The sequence below is a fragment of the Trichosurus vulpecula genome, chromosome 1 (genome assembly GCF_011100635.1).
Source record: "Trichosurus vulpecula isolate mTriVul1 chromosome 1, mTriVul1.pri, whole genome shotgun sequence".
NCBI lineage: Eukaryota > Metazoa > Chordata > Mammalia > Diprotodontia > Phalangeridae > Trichosurus > Trichosurus vulpecula.
Window position 1 is genome coordinate 360882078 of NC_050573.1, and position 19784 is coordinate 360901861.

Below are 19784 nucleotides of genomic sequence, written 5' to 3' on the forward strand. Positions count from 1 at the left end.
TTTCTTCTATTTTTCAGTCTTTTACTGTTTTAATAGTTGTCTCATGCGGTCATTAATTTCGGTTTGGTACATTTTAATTTTTAGTGAGTCTGTTAATTCTTTCCAAGTCTCCCCTCCATATCTTTTTTTAAGTTCTTTCCTCTAGTATTCTCATTTCATTTATCACTTTGTTTAAACTTTTACATCATTTCTTCCAAGGAATTCTAATTGATCTTAAGGGCAAGCTGCTTTTCAGGGTCTGATTGGGTTTTAGAGTTGATCTCTTCTGGGTTGTGTCTTGGGCATCCTTGGACCAACAACAGACCTTCATTTTTGTTGTTGTTTAGTCATTTTTCCAGGAATACTCTCTGGGCGACCTGGTGTTGCTGGCCTGTCTAGGAGTTCCAGGGTCTAAGAATGAGATCTTGGCTGCTCTAGGTAACACTGGGTGCTGAACCCAAATTCTTGGCCATTCTGGGAGATGCCAGCAACTATTGGCTTAGGTTGAGAGGCTAAGTCTGTTTTCAGTCCACACACATGCCACAGTTCTTGTCCTGTCACCTGGCCGGTACATCCAACTTTTGTGATCTTAGGCTAGAAAGATGACTCACTGTAGCCTCTCCTTTAATTTCCCAGTCACTACTCAGTCCAGGGGAACTGGATTGTACTGGTTCCTTCTACTCTGTTATCTTAGCTGATCTCCCCCATCACTATCCTTTGTAGAAATATCACCAACAAAATAAAGCTAGGAAGGAAAGTAAGTCAATCTGGAGAGAGAACACTCGCTCTTTAGCGAATGATCATCATGACTTGACTCGCTCTGGCTTAAAATGTTTTACTCCTGGTGTCTCTACTGATACATCCTGATGTGAATTGTTGACGGAGAAACAAGACTGAGAAGATACATAGGGATAAACATGGATTAAAACTGGCTACAACAGTAAATTGGAGGAGAGAACATTTCCTTAAGTAAATAAATATCTAAGATCATGATGAGGACATCACAACAAAATATCATCACTCTCATTTTTCAACTGGGAAAGTTTGCTGTTGTTTTGAAAATAAGGTCACAGTATTTTAAAATGTTTAATCAAGCATCACATGTACAAAACAAGGTATGCATGAAACTTTTAATTAAGCAGAAGTGCTTTATAAGCAGTGAAAATTAAATGAATACAGAATCTGACTGTACATTTCATTACTTCTGAAAACCTTTTAAAATCATTTTATTAGACACTAAAGAAGCCACATGATTAACATTTCTGAATCCTGAACAACTTTACACAGTACACTGGCTATCAGAATGCCTCATTCTTCAAATGGCCAGATTAGCAATAATCTTTGGGGTCAGATAAGCCTAAAACAATCCTTGTCAGCCCCAGAGCAAGCAGGTACAGAAGTTCAAAGAATTATGTCTGAATTAGTGTGTCACACTTGCCTTAATCATTTCTAAGGATGCTGATGAACCATAAGAATAATTATACAGAAACTAGACGTTGTCTGGTTAGTTACTTAAGAAGTTTAGTCACATTCAGTGAAGGAACTGTGATGTCTTTAAAAATTGGCACATAATTTGGATTTATTTGAGTTGGACCTTGTTCCAGAGTTTCAATAATAGTCTGCTTCATGTCTCTGCTAGCATCTCCTCTCACGGTCAGCAAAGCTGCGATGTGATCATCTCTGTAAATGAGAGAGGGAAGGGTAACAGTAATCAGTCTAAGTCTGAACGCACTACAGACAAAGAAGCGATCCTATGCCTTTACACAACACGTGGTATCTGAGCTTAGAGCGGCCGGCTTGTTCCATTTGCTCAGAAATTGCACTTCTAAGTCTAAATGCCTAGCTTCTCTTGACAATAATTAACATGCTTATTACATCAGCAAATGTCAAGTTTTTACTGGAAATCAAGTTATGGATCAAGCTTATTCAGCTACTGTTGGATAAGGGATGAGTTTTTACTTTGGCTTCAAAGGGGAGAGAAAATGGATTTTCCATATGAGTGAATTTTTTCCCCACCTCATCAGTCCAGATTTGGAAGAGATTTTTCGTTTTATGTTTTTAATGAGCATGGCTCTTTTTTGGTAGACTTTTGTTTAGTGAAATGAAAAGGAGAGGAGGGAAATAGTGGCCAGGTGAGCTCAGCTTCTTTTTGTCTGCGGGTGCTAAGAATAAAGGATCAATATTACAAACATAGAATGACAGAAAAGTAGCAAAGTGAAGTAAAAAAAAATGACAGTGCAATTTGAGCTAGGCCTCTCCTCTTTCACATTGTGGCCACTCTCTGGGATGTACAGAACTGACTGATCCTAGTAAATGGTATTCAAGGCCTTCGGCAACATGGCCCCAATCTACATTGTTCAGTCTCCCTATCACTCCCTTACAAAGAACACTATAAACAAACTGGTCTGCTTAGTATTCTAATTATTATGAGGCTAAGTCTTGCTGCCTCCAGCATATCAGGACCTTTACTCATAGTATTTCCCTTGCCTGGAATACTACATCTCCTCCTCTCAGATTAGTGAAAACTACTCATTCTTCTACAATAAAGTCAAACCACACTTTTTCTGAGAGGCCTTCTCTGATCATTCTAGACCAGGGGTGGGAAACCTGTGGCCTCAAGGCCACATTTGGACGCAGGTTCCCCACCCCTGTTCTAGACTAATGTGATTTCTCTTACATTCCTATGACACTTAACTACACCACATCTGATCCTTACCATTTACTGTCTGATATTATTTACTGAGGTAGTAGTCATGGTGGATGAAGTCTTAGGCCTGTTCAAACTCTACCTCTCATGCTTAATAGCTGTGTAAGCAGATAAATCATTTAATCTCTATGTGCTTACTATAACTAACTACCTAACAAATTCTAGGTGACTGAAGTCTGCACCAGTAAAAGAAATTCCCATACCTGGAGTTTTCCATATTGATATGAAAAAAGCTCCTTACTGTATTCATGAATTTTTAATTACTTCTTTTCCTATTTCCCAATCTAGCATATAAATTCTTTGATGGCAGGTACCATATCTTACACTTCTTCAGTCTCCATAAACCTTTTTTGTCACAGACCCCTTTGGAAGTGTAATGGACCCCTTCTCAGAACAATGTTTTTAAACGTATAAAATACATAGGATGACAAAAGAAACCAATTATGTTGAAATATAGTGATAGACTAAGAAAATGACATGGTGCAGTGTGTGTGTGTGTGTGTGTGTGTGTGTGTGTGTGTGTGTGTGTGTTTGTATGTGTATATCTAGATCTATTTGTGTGTGTATGTGTGTGTAGAAAGACATTTAAAGTTCATGGATCCCAGATTAAGACTCTCTGGCATAGTGTCTCACCCATACTACACAAAGTGCTCAATAAATACTCTACTGACAGCTTATCCCATAAGTACTCAGTGGCTATCTGCCTTAGGGACGGAATCCTTCCCTTTTTTTCCACAGAAGGGTAGGAATTTTTTTTAATGCTCTTAGGAGAAACAAATTTGAAAAAAATATGGAGCTCAAGCAAGGCTCCACAAACATGAGATGAAAACAGAAAAATGAATGCCATTACCTGATATCTGGATATTTGCTGACCAGAGTGGAAACTTCAAGATAAAGCAGTGAAGGATCAGTCAGCTTAATAACTTCTGCAATGGCTACAATGGTATCACAGTGTCCATCTGTGTCCTCTCCAAATCCCTACAAAAGGTCGTGTGAAGAGTATGTGAAGACTACCTCCAAGAAACCATTATTTCATTTATTACAAACCAGACAATTCCCTTCTTTATCCCATCACTAGTCATATGGCTAACAGCAAGCAGCTCCTTCCATTCTTCGATGCTCTTAGGTTCACAAAGAACTTTCCTCACAACCACCTGGCGACATTGAGTGGAAGGACACTGGTCTTGCAATCAGAAGGCCTGGCCTTGAGTCCTGACTTCTGACTGCTAGTTGTGTTACCTAAGCAAGGCATTTCAAAGTAGAGTCTGAGTCGATCACAATAAAGGCAGAAGAGGCCCTGCCCTTGGCCCAAAGAGGCTTCACTGGCTAAGACGGTCCATTGCAAACTGTGTGGTTTCAAATCAGGTCGTATGCTTTAGTCACTTTATGACCAACTATAATGCTTAGGGAAATGTGGCTTTAAAATTAGTATGATTGCTAATTGTTATTGATCAAGGGAAAACAGGTTGCTTTGTGACCCAGGGCAAGTCATTCCACCTCTCTGATGCTGTTTCCTCCCTTGCAAAATTAGGGCACTTCCTGCTTTTTACCACCTGTATTTCTGTCTCACTTTAAGGTTTACAAAACACTTGCCTCAGAACGATCCTGTAAAGTGGATGCACAAGTATCATTATCTGCATTTTGTAGCTGAGGAGGCTAAGTGTCAAAATCCAGAATACTGTTTTGATCACAAATGAATAAAGATTAAGTAATTATTTGGTTTCTGGCTCCTCCATCCAGCTGGCCCCCAGGTGTGCAAGTCACAAACACACACACATACACTCCATACACACACCCCCACCCCACCCCACCTCACACACACCACACACACACATAGAGGATATCAGAATCACGTGCTAAAACTAAAAGTGACTTGACAAAGCCACAGCCCTAGGACACTTACAGAAGCGAGTTTTCTAAACAAGAATCTGAACTGCTCTGCTTCCTTGATCATCCTCTCTGCACCCTCTTTGCGTTCCTCAGCATTCTTGAAAGAGATCCGCTTCTGCATGATGGCTTTGATGTATTCTACCACCACCCTTCGGTGAGCTTCAATTGTCATTTTCTGCAGGGGACAAACACAGGAGATTTCCACAGCTAAACAGAATACAATATTATTTTCTTCCTACTTTGACAGGGATTGTACACATTTCCAAGGTTTTTATCATCTCCACTGTGATTAGAGGAAATGAAGATGAAACATCAATCAATTTTACTCCATGCTAGCCTGCTGGCTAAAAAAGAAGTCATAATTACTGGTAAACATAAGGTTCTTAGATTATTTCTGAATTTCTTTTATCCTTGTCCTCAAAATCTCAGAGCTGGAAAGAGCCTCAGAGACCAAAAGCTGTAGGAATACACTCTATAACTTCTTTCACAAGTAGTCATCCAGCCTTCGCTTGAAGGCCTCCAGAGAGGAAGAACTGATTACTTTTGAGACAGCTCATATCATTTTTTGATCATTGTAGTGTTTCCTTACATCAAGGTAATTTAATATCTAGCTCTTTGCAAACTTCACCCATTCCTCCTCGAGTCCTGTCCTTTGAAGTTAAGCAGAACAAAATGAATATTTCTATCAAGTTCCCCATAGCTAACACACCCCTTCTAAAAGCCTTTTCCTGGCTAAACATTTTCATTTCTGTCAACTCCTCTGCAAAAGACAAGGTCTCCAAGCTGTAACTGAGGGGATGGCAGAGCACAATCTGACAGGAGAAGGGGCTGAGAAACATGATGGCAGTTCATAGAGTACCGTCTGACCATGATGTGCAGTCATGCTGGAGAAGGGGCAGTCTGTCCCCAAGGAAGACAGTGGGGAAAGGTGAGACCTAGAAGAGGATCCTGGGGGTCCAGGTGGGGAATGAAGCCTTGTTCATTCTAGATTAATGAAGGCTCTGTGAGGTCTCAAAGGCCCCCAGTCCTCCAACTTGTCTAAGTCTGAGCTGATCACAATACCCAACCTATCAACCAACAAGCATTTATTAAATGCCTACTGTGTGCCAGAATCAATGCTAAGCACTGAGGATAAAAGCACAAATAACACAATAACTCCTCCTCTCCAAGAGCTTACTTACAGTCTTTGTACATATAAAAGTATGTAGAGAATAAGCATATACATGATTCATGCAAAATAAATAAAGGGTAGTGAAACCCAAGGTAGTTAGGGAGGGAGAGCACCAAGAGGTGGGGGTGGGGGATAAGGAAAGGATTTATACAACAGGCGAAGGTGACTGAGCTGCATCTTAGGGGAAAGGAGGGACTGTATGAGGATAAGGAGGGAGTGGATTCCAGGCATGGGGGATGGCAAGTGCAAAGGCACAGAGACAGGAGATGGAGTGTTGTAGATGAGAACAGAGCCAGTGGGGCTGGAAAAGTGAGGGGGAATATCCAATGAGGCTAGAAAGATAGGTTTCACAGGAGATCACTGTACACAGTAAGAGCCGCAGTGTGCGATGACCGACTGACAGACTTACACCTTCTCAGCAATGCAAGGACCTAAAACAATTCCAAAGGACTCATGATGGAAAATGCCATCCACATCCAGAGAAAGAATATGGGGTGTGAATGTAGAGCGAAGCAGACTATTTTCTTTTTGTTTTGTTTTTTTCTTTCTCATGGCTTCTCCCATTCGTTATAATTCTTCTATACAACATGACTAATGTAAAATATGTTTCATAGGAATGTATATGTAGAACCTATATCAGATTGGGGACCGGACCATCTGGAAGGGGGAGGGGAGGGAGAAAATTTAAAACTCATGGAAGTGAATGTTGAAAAATAAAAATAAAAAAAAGAAAGGTTCAGACCAGGTTGTGTAGGGCTTTAAAAACTAAACAGGATCATTTCTATTTTATCCTAGAGGCAATAGGAAGCCATAGGAATGGAGTGAGTAGGGGAATAAGAACTTAAGGAAAAGTATTTTGAGAGCAACATGTAGGATAAAGTGGAGACTTTCTATAGAATGCACTTTTCTGAACTTAATCTCTGGGGTTTCTTCCATTTCTGAATGGCATCAAAGTAATTAATAAAATGTTTACTAAAAATATTAAGCCCGTATTTTTATTAAAGAATGAAAAGGTGAGCCCCACTCAAAGGCCAAAACTTTTTGCATGTGACCTTGTTTTATTCTTACCTTCTTATACGGCTTTTTAATTTTAGCAAAGTCATTGAAATAATCTTCCACAGTGACACAAATTGTATCCACAGCATTTGATCCTATTAACCATTTCTTTGTCATCAATTCACTGAGATGTGGCTGAAAAAAAACCAAACATTAATCTACAGAAAATTTTATATCTCCTATTGCATTAATGAAACTGTCAACCAACATATTAGGTAAATTCAACTTTTCTTCTGTTTCTAGAAATGAAAACTACTGTACTGTCTAACAACTTTAAATTAACAGATCATTGGAAGAATTTAAAATACAGCTTACATCAGTGTGACGAACTCAAAATTTCCAAGAAAGGAGTATTCAATGATATGATTTATGTGCCTCAAATAATTTCTATTTTTAAATGGGAAAGAACCATTAATAACTATTAAACAGCATCTGACTTTTATAGGCCTTTGGGTCAGAATGTTAACACAGTTATGTGCAGAAAATGTTGTTATAAATTTTGTGAAATAATATTATTATATTGTCTGGGTTTTGTTTTGTTTGCTTTTTGGGTCTGGACCAGAGGTAGCAAGCCCAAGGACTTGAGGCCACACGTGGCCTTCTAGGTCCTTGGGTGAGACCTTTTGACTGAGTCCAAGTTTTATAGAACAAATCCTTTTATTAAAGGGATTTGTTCTGTGAAGTTTGGATTCAAAGGGCTGCACTTGAGAACCCAGAGGGTCACATGTGGCCTCGAGGACAAAAGTTCCCCACCCCTGGACTCTGGACCAATGATTTCTTAGGTGTAGGGAATTCCAAGTGTTGAAATCATTAATCCAGGTTGGTAATATATTGATAACTTAAGAGTCTTAGAGAGTAGCCCTGAACAATGTGCCCTATCAGTACACCAGTATCCTTTTATGCCCCTTTCCACCAGGCACATGCTCATCTGACTGTAAGTGCCTAACACAGTCACTACACCTAGTGAGGTCCAGCCATGTCTCACTTTGTACCCAGCTCATCATCTTGCCATCCCATTGGCTGCTGCCACAGGCATACCCTCCTTTTCCTGCCCCTTCCAACTTTTAAAAGCAAAACCAAATCAATAATACCATTGTTAATGAAAAGGTATGTCATTTTACTACCTTTTACTACTACCCTGCAGTTCCATTCACTATTCCTATGACTTTCCAAACCAAAGCACTCTCCCTGGCTCCAACTCCCTCCATGTGTTATCTTCCCTATTAAAATGTTAGCTTGGTGAAGGCAGGGACCTTCTTTTTATATTTTTATCCCCAACACTTAGCACAGTGCCTGATATATAGTAAGTGCTCAATTTTTTTTTCTTTTATTCATTCACGTGACTTGCCACAGTAGCAATCTGTCATAGAATCCAAAAGTTGTGGTCTCTAGTTAAAAAAAAGTGAAGGAAATTTCAGGAAAAATAAGTGACTATTCTCAAGTGCTATACATATTTACATATTTGATTTCCTTGACAGGTAAATAACTGAACTTCATATGTGTAAGAAATGGGAGGAGGAGTTTTGTTTCCACAGAACTAAAGGTGTGCTTCCCTGCCCTCCCCCACCCCAGCTTTAGCAGAGACCAGGCCTCAAGGTCGGTCAGGTGAGAGGTCAGAGGCTTGTACGCATGTGCATACTTTTTGAGAAGGCAGTCTGGGGAATTAGAGAGGCCAAACCCACTTGAACCTGTTCAAGCTTATCTAGGGTCTGGTCTTGGTCAAGAATCCAGGCCTACTGATTTGCATCATTTGCATATGTTAAAGAGGGAAAGTAGGGGAAGTAAAAGAATATAGTTTAATCCTAAACTAAGACAAGGAAAATCTAATTAACTTCACTTTTGCTTCTGTATCCTTATTATCCTATTTATATAAACTGTATAACCTAGGAAAACTATGTAAAAAACAAAGATTGTAAACTAACCATGACTCTAGCAGGAGTGGAGGGAATGGTTACCCCTGCTCCTGCAGCTGTATCAGTGTGAGTGTTCCCCTGAGCACTGCACCCGCTCTCCCGGGGAGCGTAATAAAATGCCTTCCTCTGCCCACTCTGGTCCTGAATTCTTTGGGTGCGAATGGGCGAATCACATGGATTTTCCTAAGGTCAAGTGAAGGGAAGCAACAGGCAGCGGAAGCTCGCCAGGCTTACTCCTGGATCTTGTCTTGGGGTGTCCTGTGATCCCCACTGCGGTGTTAAGAGGGCTACCACTCTGGATTCCCTTGGGGAACCCTGTGGTCTGCATGGCCTTCTTAAGGGGATGTCACATGGGACTTCCGGCCCTGTCTCGGGAGCCTTGTGATCTTACTGCCATCCTAAGGGGCCATCACTTGGGTCCTCCTTAGGGTCTGACCCCTAGGAGGCCCTGTGATCCCCACAGATTAAGGGATGGCTACCACTTGGTCTTCCTCTGGGAGTCCTGTGGTCTGTACAGCCTTCCCTAGGGATTATCACAGGGTTCTTCTTCAGGACTTTGGCCCTGCCTAGGAAGTCCAGTGATCGCCAAAACCATGTTTCTCACAATATGCAACAGTGATTTATTTTTCTAATAGAATCTCACTACTGACACAACTTCTTTTATGCTCTAGAGCAGGTAGAAAAATCTCTCAGAAACTTTCCTTAAAGGGCCAAAATCTCTTCCAATAGAATTTCAAATTCTATTTAAATGTTAGCAGCAAATCAAATAAGGTTTCAACTGGTTTCATCAAAATAGCCATATAGATGGCATTTAATTATACAGTGTTTTATATTACTAATTAACTTTTAATGCATATATTATTTTGTTACACTCAAAATTGAAGCCCACCATTAATCCCCTTTGAGCCCACTATTAATCCCCTTTATATTCTTGTCTTTGTCTCTATCCTCTGTAATGGCTTGAAACAGCTTAAGGCATAGTTCTGGGTAGATTGCCCAAGGCTAGTCCCCTGACTTCCCCTTTCTCCTGATTCAGCATTCTGTATATTCTCTCTACATCAGCATCATAAAAGTTTATCTTAAGGAGAAACCCCCCTGGTACTAAATAAGGTCCCCACCCTGGGTTATGGTACAGCTATTCTGCTGACCAAGCTAGGTCCCTCCACTCAGACCATAGCTGATCAAGTAGGGGTTGCTTTCTGGGAAATTCCACCCCGTACCCTCCACCACAACCTAAGAGGGACCACCCTGAGTCACAGGATGGTTGCACCCCTGTGTCCTTGCGTTATATTCCCTAATTAGCTCTGAGCTGATCTTTGCTTCTGTAGGTCATTGCTTCTGCTAGCGACCCTCCCCAATTGTGTAATTGTGGTTTTTGCCTTTATAAGCATTGTAGTCCCTCAGTTCGGGGCTGCCTGATTTGAGTGTATACTCCAGGTAGTTGTGTGCTTGATCAATAAATCCACACCCTAAATTACCTGGAACCCAGGTCTCGTCTTGCTCTTATTTTCTACACAACATTTGGAGGCCCTAGCCAGATCGGGGTCCTAGCCCCTTTGAGACCTGGGCTTGACTAGGCTCTCAGCCTCGACAGGTAGGCATCTCGGACCGTTCTGCTCACCAGGGGGGCCAGCCTTGGATTTCCAGGCCTCTGGGTTCCTGAGCGGGCCAGAGCCTGCCAGCCTGACGCTGACCTGCCTTCATTCGGCCACTGTGGATCTGAACAAATCTTCCGGAGGTAAGTGTTTGTGTCTGTCTGTAGGTAAGTGTTTGTATCTGTTTGTGTTTTGTCCAGTGCCTAAGTCTGTGAGTATCTTTGAGTTGGGTACAGAAGCTACTGCAACTTTCTAATCTGAATCTTGATCAAGTTGGGGGCGAGGCCTGATTCAGGCTTCCAATTTTGACCATCAGGTGCAACTTCTCTGGGACTAAGATAAGTGCCAGGGTAAAAATAGCATAGTACATCGGACTACCGAACATTGGACTTTCCAGGATCAATGGCATAAGCCAGGGGGCCTGTGAGTGGTTCAGATCCCAGGTAAGCACCAATTGTCTCAGTAGCCCGAGTGTCTTGATCCACCTGATTTTCGGTCTACATATTGTGGCCCCACCCCCACCCCAGGGCGCTGGGCTGCCTTTCCGGTTTTTCTGAGGCATAATCTGGTGGTAGTGGGCTAAGTGGTTCCTTTTTGATACTGGATGTTTAGTTCCTACTCGGGAGTTTTCATTACAATCATCTACATTGCACTTTCCAGGGTCGGTAGCACAATCACAGTCCAGGGAGGTAGTTGAATAGCAGTTTCTCTCTCACTAGAAAGCCTTGAGCGCTTTGCTCTCTTTTATTGGGTCTTCGTGTCCCAGGCTTCCTCTTCTGTGTCTTATTCACTCACAAGCATTCCTGTGTTTTGTATCTGTGTCTCAGACTATGCCTCACTCCTGTCTGTTGTGTTAATTGGGTTCTCAGAGTGAAGATTATTCATACCTGGGTCTTGTTCCTCTCAGGCTTCCTCACCCTGCAGTCCAAGTAGAACTTCCTCTTTTTCCACCCTTTCCTCCACTGCGTGGAGGAGGGGGAGTGGAAGAAAGAGCAAAGTCAGAAAATTTACTATCCTAACAAGTAGGGCAACATTTACTCTTCCAACAAATAGTAAAGAGGATCTCTTTTTCTTTCTATGTAAGGTTGCATGGGGAGATAATTATTTTTGCCCTTTTCAAGATCTTTGTGTCCATCCTTCTTCTGGGTCTTACTATAGGAGGTCTCTACTATTCTGTAAGGTATTGCCTTCTTCCTCATAGGTTCCTTCGTTTCTGTTGTGTTAATTGAGTTCTGAATTTATTATTTTGACAAGCAGTGCAGAGGACCTCTTTGTCTTTAGTCTAAGTATCCTGAGTGTTATTCTTGAGTGTTATTTGTAATAAGTTTGTTTCGCTTTCATTTGTTTCAGTTTCCATTTGTGTCTTCCATGGTTTGTGTGGGTGGTAGGGGATGCAGACCCCCACTTCCACCAGTGGGTCATTGCCCAGTGAGGGGGTTGCTGGCATCCCTGAGGAGCCTCAGGCCTCCCTTAGTCTCCTTGGATCTGCCTTCCTCAGTCTCCTTGAATCTGTTTTCCATGCCCATCGCCCTACTTGGGACGATTGCCAAGAACTTTTGACTACTCTGTTCACCGCAGAAGAAAGAGAGTGCTTTCTGTTAGAGGCAAGGAAGGCAGTTCTAGGGTCTGGGGAAGGTACCCTAGAGGAAAGGAAAGACGAGGTAGAGCGAGTCCTTCCCACATCCTGCCCCAATTGGGACCCCAACACCTCAGAAGGGAGGGACGCATTGGATACCTATTACAGATATCTGCTCCGAGGGGCTGCCGACTATCTCACCAATCTTACCCAAGTATCTGAGACTGATTGCGTCCCTGAGGCTGTCACCTCCGCTACCTCCGGGCCACCTACATCGCCCTCCCCCTCTTCGCCCAGCCCTGCGGTGAAGAACCGGCTACCTACATCGCCCTCCTCGCCCAGTTCTGCAGTGGAGGAAGGTAGGATCTTTTCTCCCCCGCACACTCAGGCAGGGAGGAGCTATCACCTTCAGGTTTCTCCCTCTTCCTCCTCCTATCTGCCCACTATGGGTCCTGGCCATCCTGTCTGTTCCTCCCGTCCACCTTCCAGCCCTTATTTAGAGAGATTCCTCTCCCAGGTTCCGGGGGGTTACTTGCTAAAGGCTGGTCACCGCTCTCTCTCTGATGCACGCATTCGCGCCATCTTAAATATCCCTGTTCCCACCAGCAAGAAGCACCTCCGTGAGTTCCTTGGGACAGTGGGATACTGTCGCCCCTGGATACTCGGATTTGCTGACCTTGCGAAACCCCTTTACTCCGCCACTGCTGGTTCCGGTCCTTTAGTCTGGACCCAGGAGGCGCAGAGCTCTTTTGATTCCCTGAAGCAGGCTCTTGTTTCTGCCTCTGCTCTTGCCCTTCCTGATATTTCAAAACCCTTTTTCCTTTTTGTTGCTGAAGCACGGGGCATTGCTAAAGGGGTCCTTACCCAATCCCTTGGACCCTCGAAAAGGCCTGTGGCTTACCTCTCTAAGAATCTTGACTCTGTAGCCTCAGGGTGGCCTCCCTGCCTTCGGGCAGTGGCGGCCACGGCTATTCTTATTAAGGAGGCCGATAAACTCTCTCTAGGCCAGCCCCTAACCATTTTCGCCCCCCATTCTGTTGAGTCCCTCCTCCGCGGAGCTCTTGATCGGCGGATTTCTCGGTGGATTTCTAATTCTAGGCTCACTCATTACCAGGCTCTTCTTCTTGATCAGCCTCGCCTTACTTTTACTAGAACTTCGTTCTTAAATCCTGCCACCCTACTCCCTGACTCTGATGACTCCGCTCCGGTTCATGATTGTTTTCAGCTTCTTGGTGAGGTCTAATCCCGCCCCCATCCGGACCTTACAGATGTTCCACTCTCTAATCCAGACCTCATCCCCCACACAGATGGGAGCAGTGGTTGACGGCATTCGCCGGGCTGGAGCTGCTGTTGTCTCCTATCCCTCCCTTTCTGTCCTTTGGTCCTCTCCTTTAGCCCCTGGCTCTTCTGCACAGCGTGCTGGGTTAGTTGCTTTGACATAGGCCTTCCGTCTTGCAGAAGGGAAATGTTAATATTTATACTGATAGTAGGTATGCTTTTGCCACTGCCCATGTTCATGCCTCTATATACCGTGAGAGGGGACTCCTCACCTCCTCTGGAAAAACTATTAAAAACAAAACCGAAATTTTGGCCCTCCTTGATTCCATCTGGCTTCCCTCTCGAGTCTCCCTCATGCACTGCCCAGGTCATCAAATTGGGGGCTCCCCAGATGCTATCAGTAATCGGGCAACTAACGCTGCAGCCCATACCGCTGCCCTATCTGAAGCTACCCTCCTCCTTCCTGTCGCGGCTCCATTCCCTCCCCCATCACCACCTCCTCCCCCTTACTCACCTCAGGATGATTCCTACGTGGCTGAAAGAGGCTGGAAGAAACAGTCGAGGGCCAATTGGAATGAAGGGGAATCCGAGATTTATTTCTGTGTTTGCTAAATTCTCTTAGATTATGAGATTTGAGACCATAGGGGTGCAAACAGCCAATTTATAAAAACTGCTAGTATGTGTGTGGGTGTGTGTGCTATAAAATGTCTATACCTTGGAAAATCTGACAGGGACTCTAAGAGGGAATCTTTTCCCTTAGATTTAAGTGAAAAAGTTTTTAAGTTTGCTTGAGTTACAATCATTGAGATCTTTCGCCCTGTTGCTCTGTCTCTGACCGAGCCAGGGCTGCAGTAACAGAGCAGATAAAACAAGCTCTGCCTCCACCTGCTCTAGATAAACTTCACACTTAAATTTGAGAAGGTCATTGTGTGGTAAAAATGATATTATAGCAATTTTAATCTGATTTTGGTATATGTGAATTGGGTTTTTAAAAGGATGTGCTAAAATTTGACAATTTAGAACTGTTATATTTGGTTGTACCAAGCACTAATTGATAAATTGGAAAAAATATTTTTGGGTGTTTTGAAGTTTTGGTAAATTTTGAATTGTAAATTCTAGAAAATAAGGATAAAAACTAAGGATGTCTGTCATTCTTAAAAAACCTTCTAAATAATTTTCTTCAGAAAAATTTAATGACTATTTTTACCTCAGGATAAATAATTAAAAGAATCTTTTTGTAATGAGTTTATATGGCTTGCAATCCCGATCTGGAATTGTGGTCAGTTCTGCGCACACTTCAGATCAGGACAGCAGGTTATGTAACTTGATTTGATAATTAATGGCTTCAATTACATTTGGGATGGCCCTTAGCCCAGCAATCGTTAATCTGCATTTTGTTAGGTTACTTTCTCTAATATTCTGAATCTCTGTTGCCGGTACAGCCATTCGCGAATGCATAAAAATATTATGGGTACAGCCGTTCACCGATGCGTAAAAATATTTTGGGCCTTGGCGTGCGGATGTATCAGCAATATTGATTAAGGCACTTCCTTGCCTTGGACCTGGCACCAACCAACACACCCAGCTCCTTACAGGAAGGACCCTGCGAGGTAGGGGCAGCTCTACGCCCCCTCTCAGCATGAAGAAGTTTCAGAAAATGAGACCTTCGTCCCTTACCCCAAATGATTTCGGGTCCTATCCAGTTAAGGTGGGGGGGAATAAAAACGAACCAGAAATAATAACAGCTAAGTATACCAGTGCCTGGATCCCAACCTCAACCTGCTGGGTGAGTACAACTCTAAAAATTCTCCTTTAAACAACTTATCCATGCTATCAAAGGGGTATCTTCCTTTATAATTTCTTTTATAATCTGAAACGATTTTAAAGATTTTTGACTAAGACAGGTTCAAGTTCAGCTTTTTGACTGTGACAGGTTCAAATTTGAAAGTAAACGGATATTTATTGAAGTCAGTGAGACTTGCTGTTTAAGAAAAAGGCATTGGGGACCACTACTGATTTTGTTTTGAGTTAAATTTGGGAATAGTTGTCTGCATTAGGTCACTATCCAAGAAAAATGCCACAAGCTACTCAGAAAGAATATGATCCTATACTGTGAACAGGTGGAGGTCTGCATTTGGGAATGGGCTGAGGGGACAATCTTAGTCTGAAACTAGGGTGGGATCCTCTTGGCTCAGTTTCCCTTGTGTTCCTTTGACAAGGAAAACTTCCCACCTGATTATTTGTGAGCATAGCCATGAGGTGGCATGGTCACTGTAGCACTATATCCTGTCATAATTGGCAATGTGACAATCAGTCCCTGCTTTTTCCTTTTACAGCAGATTTCTAATCGACAAGCGCCCCATCTAGGTACTATCTTTGTGAGCACAGTCACTAGATGCTCAGCCTGCGCCCAGGTGATTGCTGTGTTATGACTTGGGCATCCATGAGTATCACCAGGGTACTAAACTCACTTAAACCATGCCAAAAACACCAAAGGAGAGTAAGTACACCTGGGTACACTTAGAGTTTGCCTTCAGTCTCAGAGACAATGCGTTGCCTGGGTGGCATAATGTCCAACTTCACGAATGCTTTGATTTTACAGCAGAATTACACAGTAGAGGTGTGCAGTTTTGGTGCTTGGCGTTGGTTGCAAGTCTATCTTATCCCTGGGTGACAACATCTAATATAAAGAGCCCTAACACTTCCATCATTAGGTTTCTACAGGGCCTACAGTATACACAGTGTCAACTCCATACGCCAGTCCCGAAGCTGACCCACTCCATTACTTCCTGCCTGGGGATTCTGCCCTGATCCAGAAACACACGGCTTCTTACAGTCAGCCTGACCACCCCATCTGCAGTGAAAGTCGACTCCATTCTGGCCTGGCTACACCATATCCGAGTGAAGGTCGCTCCATCCCCAGAATGGAAAACAGAACCCCTTGAGGATGGACACCACGGACCTTAAGGGGACAATTACATTTTGACTGTAGTCCATGTATCTAAAATCACAAAGGGGAGTGCCCCCTTTGACTTGTCCATGCGTCAACCTATCTTTCCCATGTCTGTCATCCTGAGTGTAATTGTTTGGTGGGTTCCCCAGCATGAGACTCTCTAGATGTGCATAAGTCAATGGTTTGACTCTTTCATGAGAAAAAGTGGGGAATGTTACACTCAAAATTGAAGCCCACCATTAATTTCCTTTATATTCTTGTCTTTGTCTCTGCCCTACACTCTGAAATGGCTTGAAACAGCTTTAAGGCATAGTTCTGGGTAGATTGCCCAAGGCTAGTCCCCTGACTTCCCCTTTCTCCTTATTCAGCATTCTGTATATTCTCTCTACATCAGCATCATATAAATTTATCTTAAGGAGAAACCCAGCTGTTACCAAATAAGGTCCCCACCCTGGGTTATGGTACAGCTATTCTGCTGACCAAGCTAGGTCCCTCCACTCAGACCATAGCTGATCAAGTAGGGGTTGCTTTCTGGGAAATTCCACCCCATACCCTCCAACACAACCTAAGAGGGACCACCCTGAGTCACAGGATGGTTGCACCCCTGTGTCCTTGCGTTATATTCCCAAATTAGCTCTGAGCTGATCTTTGCTTCTGTAGGTCATAGCTTCTGCTAGCGACCCTCCCTAATTGTGTAATTGTGGCTTTTGCCTTTATAAGCATTGTAGTCCCTCAGTTCGGGGCTGCCTGATTTGAGTGTATACTCCAGGTAGTCGCATGCTTGATCTATAAATCCACACCCTAAATTTACCTCGAACCCAGGTCTCGTCTCACTGTTATTTTCTACACAACAATTTTTCCAAACGAGGACAGGGATCATGTTACATAAACCTTTGAAATCCCCAAAAGTAATTAGCACAGTTCTATGTATCCTGCCACATTAGATGTTCAATAAATATTGCTTCAGTTAAAGGATAAATCTTCAGAAGGCAATGTTAAAGGTATGATTTTCTTCAACTCAATAAACATTTACTAAGCACCTACTACATGCAAACAACTATGCTAGTTGGTGAGGATACAAAAATAAAAAATGAAAGAGTCTCTGCCTCAAGGAGCTCACTCTTCTGAGGGGCTGGGGTGGGATAATACATAGATAAATATATGCAAAAGGCCTGCCTTAAGAGGTTGCATCTCAACTATCCTTTGAAGAAAGCAAGAGATTCCAGAAGGCAGCAGAGGTGAAAAGGGGACACATTTTAGACACAGGAGACCAGTACAAAAGCATGAAGTCAGGAGATGGGATGTGGTGGAGTCCTTATTCTTTGTAAAAAACATTCTTGGGCACATCCTATGCTCAAGAATACAGTCTTTCTGTTTTCCCTCCTTATTTTTCCTGTGATTCATTAAATAGCCTACCTTTAATATTCCTTATACCTTTATAAAACATAGGAACATAAACACGTCAGATTTAGGAACCATACTCCAAAACCCCAACATACACAAAAGTCACCAAATGGATTTAGCTGTAATAGAATAGTGAATGGTACAATGTACAGCATATAAACATGCTGGCAATCTTTTACATGTTAAACTAAAGGATTATTAGAGAAACACTAACCTCTAGATCCAGGAAAACTTCATCTAGCAGGCTACTACAGCCATCCTTTGCAATGGTATCTAGGATCACATCCATGCCAGGCTGGCACATTGAAACTCCCTCATCTGTTTCGTTTTTCAAATACTTCCTTTTTAAGCTGACTATTGACTCTCTGTAACAAAAAAATTGTTGGAGTCAACTGAACAGATAGCTACTCTTATCCTCTTTCTCTGTTAATTAACCAGTTAATTTTCACAAGTAATAGAGTAAAACTTACTTAAAGGTCTGGCAATTGTTGATGACAGCTATCATATACTGAACGTAGCAGTGTGGGTGTTGCCGATTTCTTAGGTGCTCTTCTTTATATAATTGTGCCTCATCTTTGTATCTGAGAAAGTAAAACCCCATCCCCAACAAAACACCAAAATTTAGCATCAAGGACATTTTTAAAGTTATGATCATTTTGCACCCACAGAGTGGTTTTTTAGTCGCCTTTAGTCAGATGCTGATTGTTTCCAAGTAAATAAATTCTCAATTATCCGTATTAATCCAATCCATAAGTGACTACAATATGCTAAGCATTGGAAAGATTTAAGTAATGGAAAGATTACTATATTATAGCTAGTTATTTCTCACCTAAGTAGAGCCTCTACTAATTTTAGTACATGACTAAAATCAGAACTTTTTAACAACAGGAAGGAACATGGAAGTCACCTAGGCAAATTTCCCACCTGTTGCAAAAATCCCTTCTAAAATACCCCATCTAAATTCTGCACAATTACTTATAGCGTTGAAAAACTACTTCCTGAGGCATGATATAAAAATTTTGCTCAAAGCAGATAATCTCTACATAGGCTTTTCACCTGAGAACATCAGGGTCTTTTGCAAACACTGACCCTTTTGAAAACACCACTGATTTGTTTCATCTATGGATTTCACAGGGTACAAGCCTACATTAAGTGCTTTATCCACTTTAGTCTGCTCTCGAAACTTTCAGTGGCTTATCATTGCCTGCTGAGTAAAATACCTTTGTTCCTTTCTTTCAAGGCTCCCCACAATAGTATTCCAAATGACCTTCCAGCTTTCTCTCACACAACACCCCTTCAAACATGTGACATTTCAGATACATGGAAAAGCCTCATGAGGATGAATGCCTTTTTCCTTCTCTATCCTTTGAAGTCTGTTCCTTCAAAGCCTAACTGATGAGTCATCTCCTTTATAAAGCCTTCCCTGACCTTCCTTTTTTTCCTAGGTTAAACTACTAGGTCAAAATGATCATCCCTCTTTCCTCTTCTTCACAGCAGTTTATTGCAAGGTCCCTATTAGTACAAATAATAAATCCCTTAAAGTGATTACATTCTTCAAATTCACACTATATATTTCCCTTGGACTTGGGCTGGAGCCAATAACCACATTTTACATAGTCATAACTCTGAAGAGTGCAAATTTGAATACATGCAACCACTTCACTGCATTCTTTATTGGCACTAACTGGGACCATGCTATACTTAGGTGAACTACTTTCTTGCACCAATCTCTAATTTTTCCTGGCACCATAGCTATTTGCGTATGTGTCTTTTTTCAAGTTTCTTTGAGAGCAGTGTCTATATCATGTCTGTTTTTTAATCTCTACCTCGTAGGCCAGTGCTTTGTACACGGCAGGCAATTAATAGATGCTGAAGTTAAATTATACAGTAAGACCATTCAAAACACAATCATGTCAATTAATTCAGATAATTCTGTGAAAATAAATAAGATTCCTGATATTTATCTTTTCTTATCAAAAGTAGATACACATAGAGAGCAGGAAATCACATTGGTCTGCTGCTTTCAATCAAGTGAACCAACAGCTTAAGTACTTGGTTGGAAGTAAAATCTTTTCTAGATAACTGCTAATGCTCATTTTGATGTACATAAAAATCATATCCCACACTGTCCAATTTAAACAACTGCAAAATAATTACTCTGCAAATACAGTGAGAATGAAGTCTCATGATAGACTTCTTTGAAACAAATTTCCTAAGAAAAGCTCTATTTGTGAATTCTGTAATAAAATATGAAACATTTAT

At 42.0% G+C, this 19784-nt stretch overlaps 1 protein-coding gene across 1 annotated transcript in view; it reads right to left on the minus strand.

Moving 5' to 3' along the window:
- Positions 1 to 1094: 1094 nt before the first annotated feature.
- EXOC3 (exocyst complex component 3) overlaps positions 1095 to 19784 on the minus strand; it is a 38988-nt gene continuing 20298 nt past the window's right edge. The window contains exons 8-13 of the mRNA XM_036740508.1: positions 17993 to 18103; positions 17737 to 17887; positions 6816 to 6938; positions 4590 to 4751; positions 3537 to 3664; positions 1095 to 1659 (exon numbers count right to left, since the gene is read on the minus strand). Of these exons, the coding sequence (XP_036596403.1) occupies positions 1488 to 1659; positions 3537 to 3664; positions 4590 to 4751; positions 6816 to 6938; positions 17737 to 17887; positions 17993 to 18103 (847 nt within the window). The 3' untranslated portion in view covers positions 1095 to 1487. The remainder of the gene's footprint in view (positions 1660 to 3536; positions 3665 to 4589; positions 4752 to 6815; positions 6939 to 17736; positions 17888 to 17992; positions 18104 to 19784) is intronic.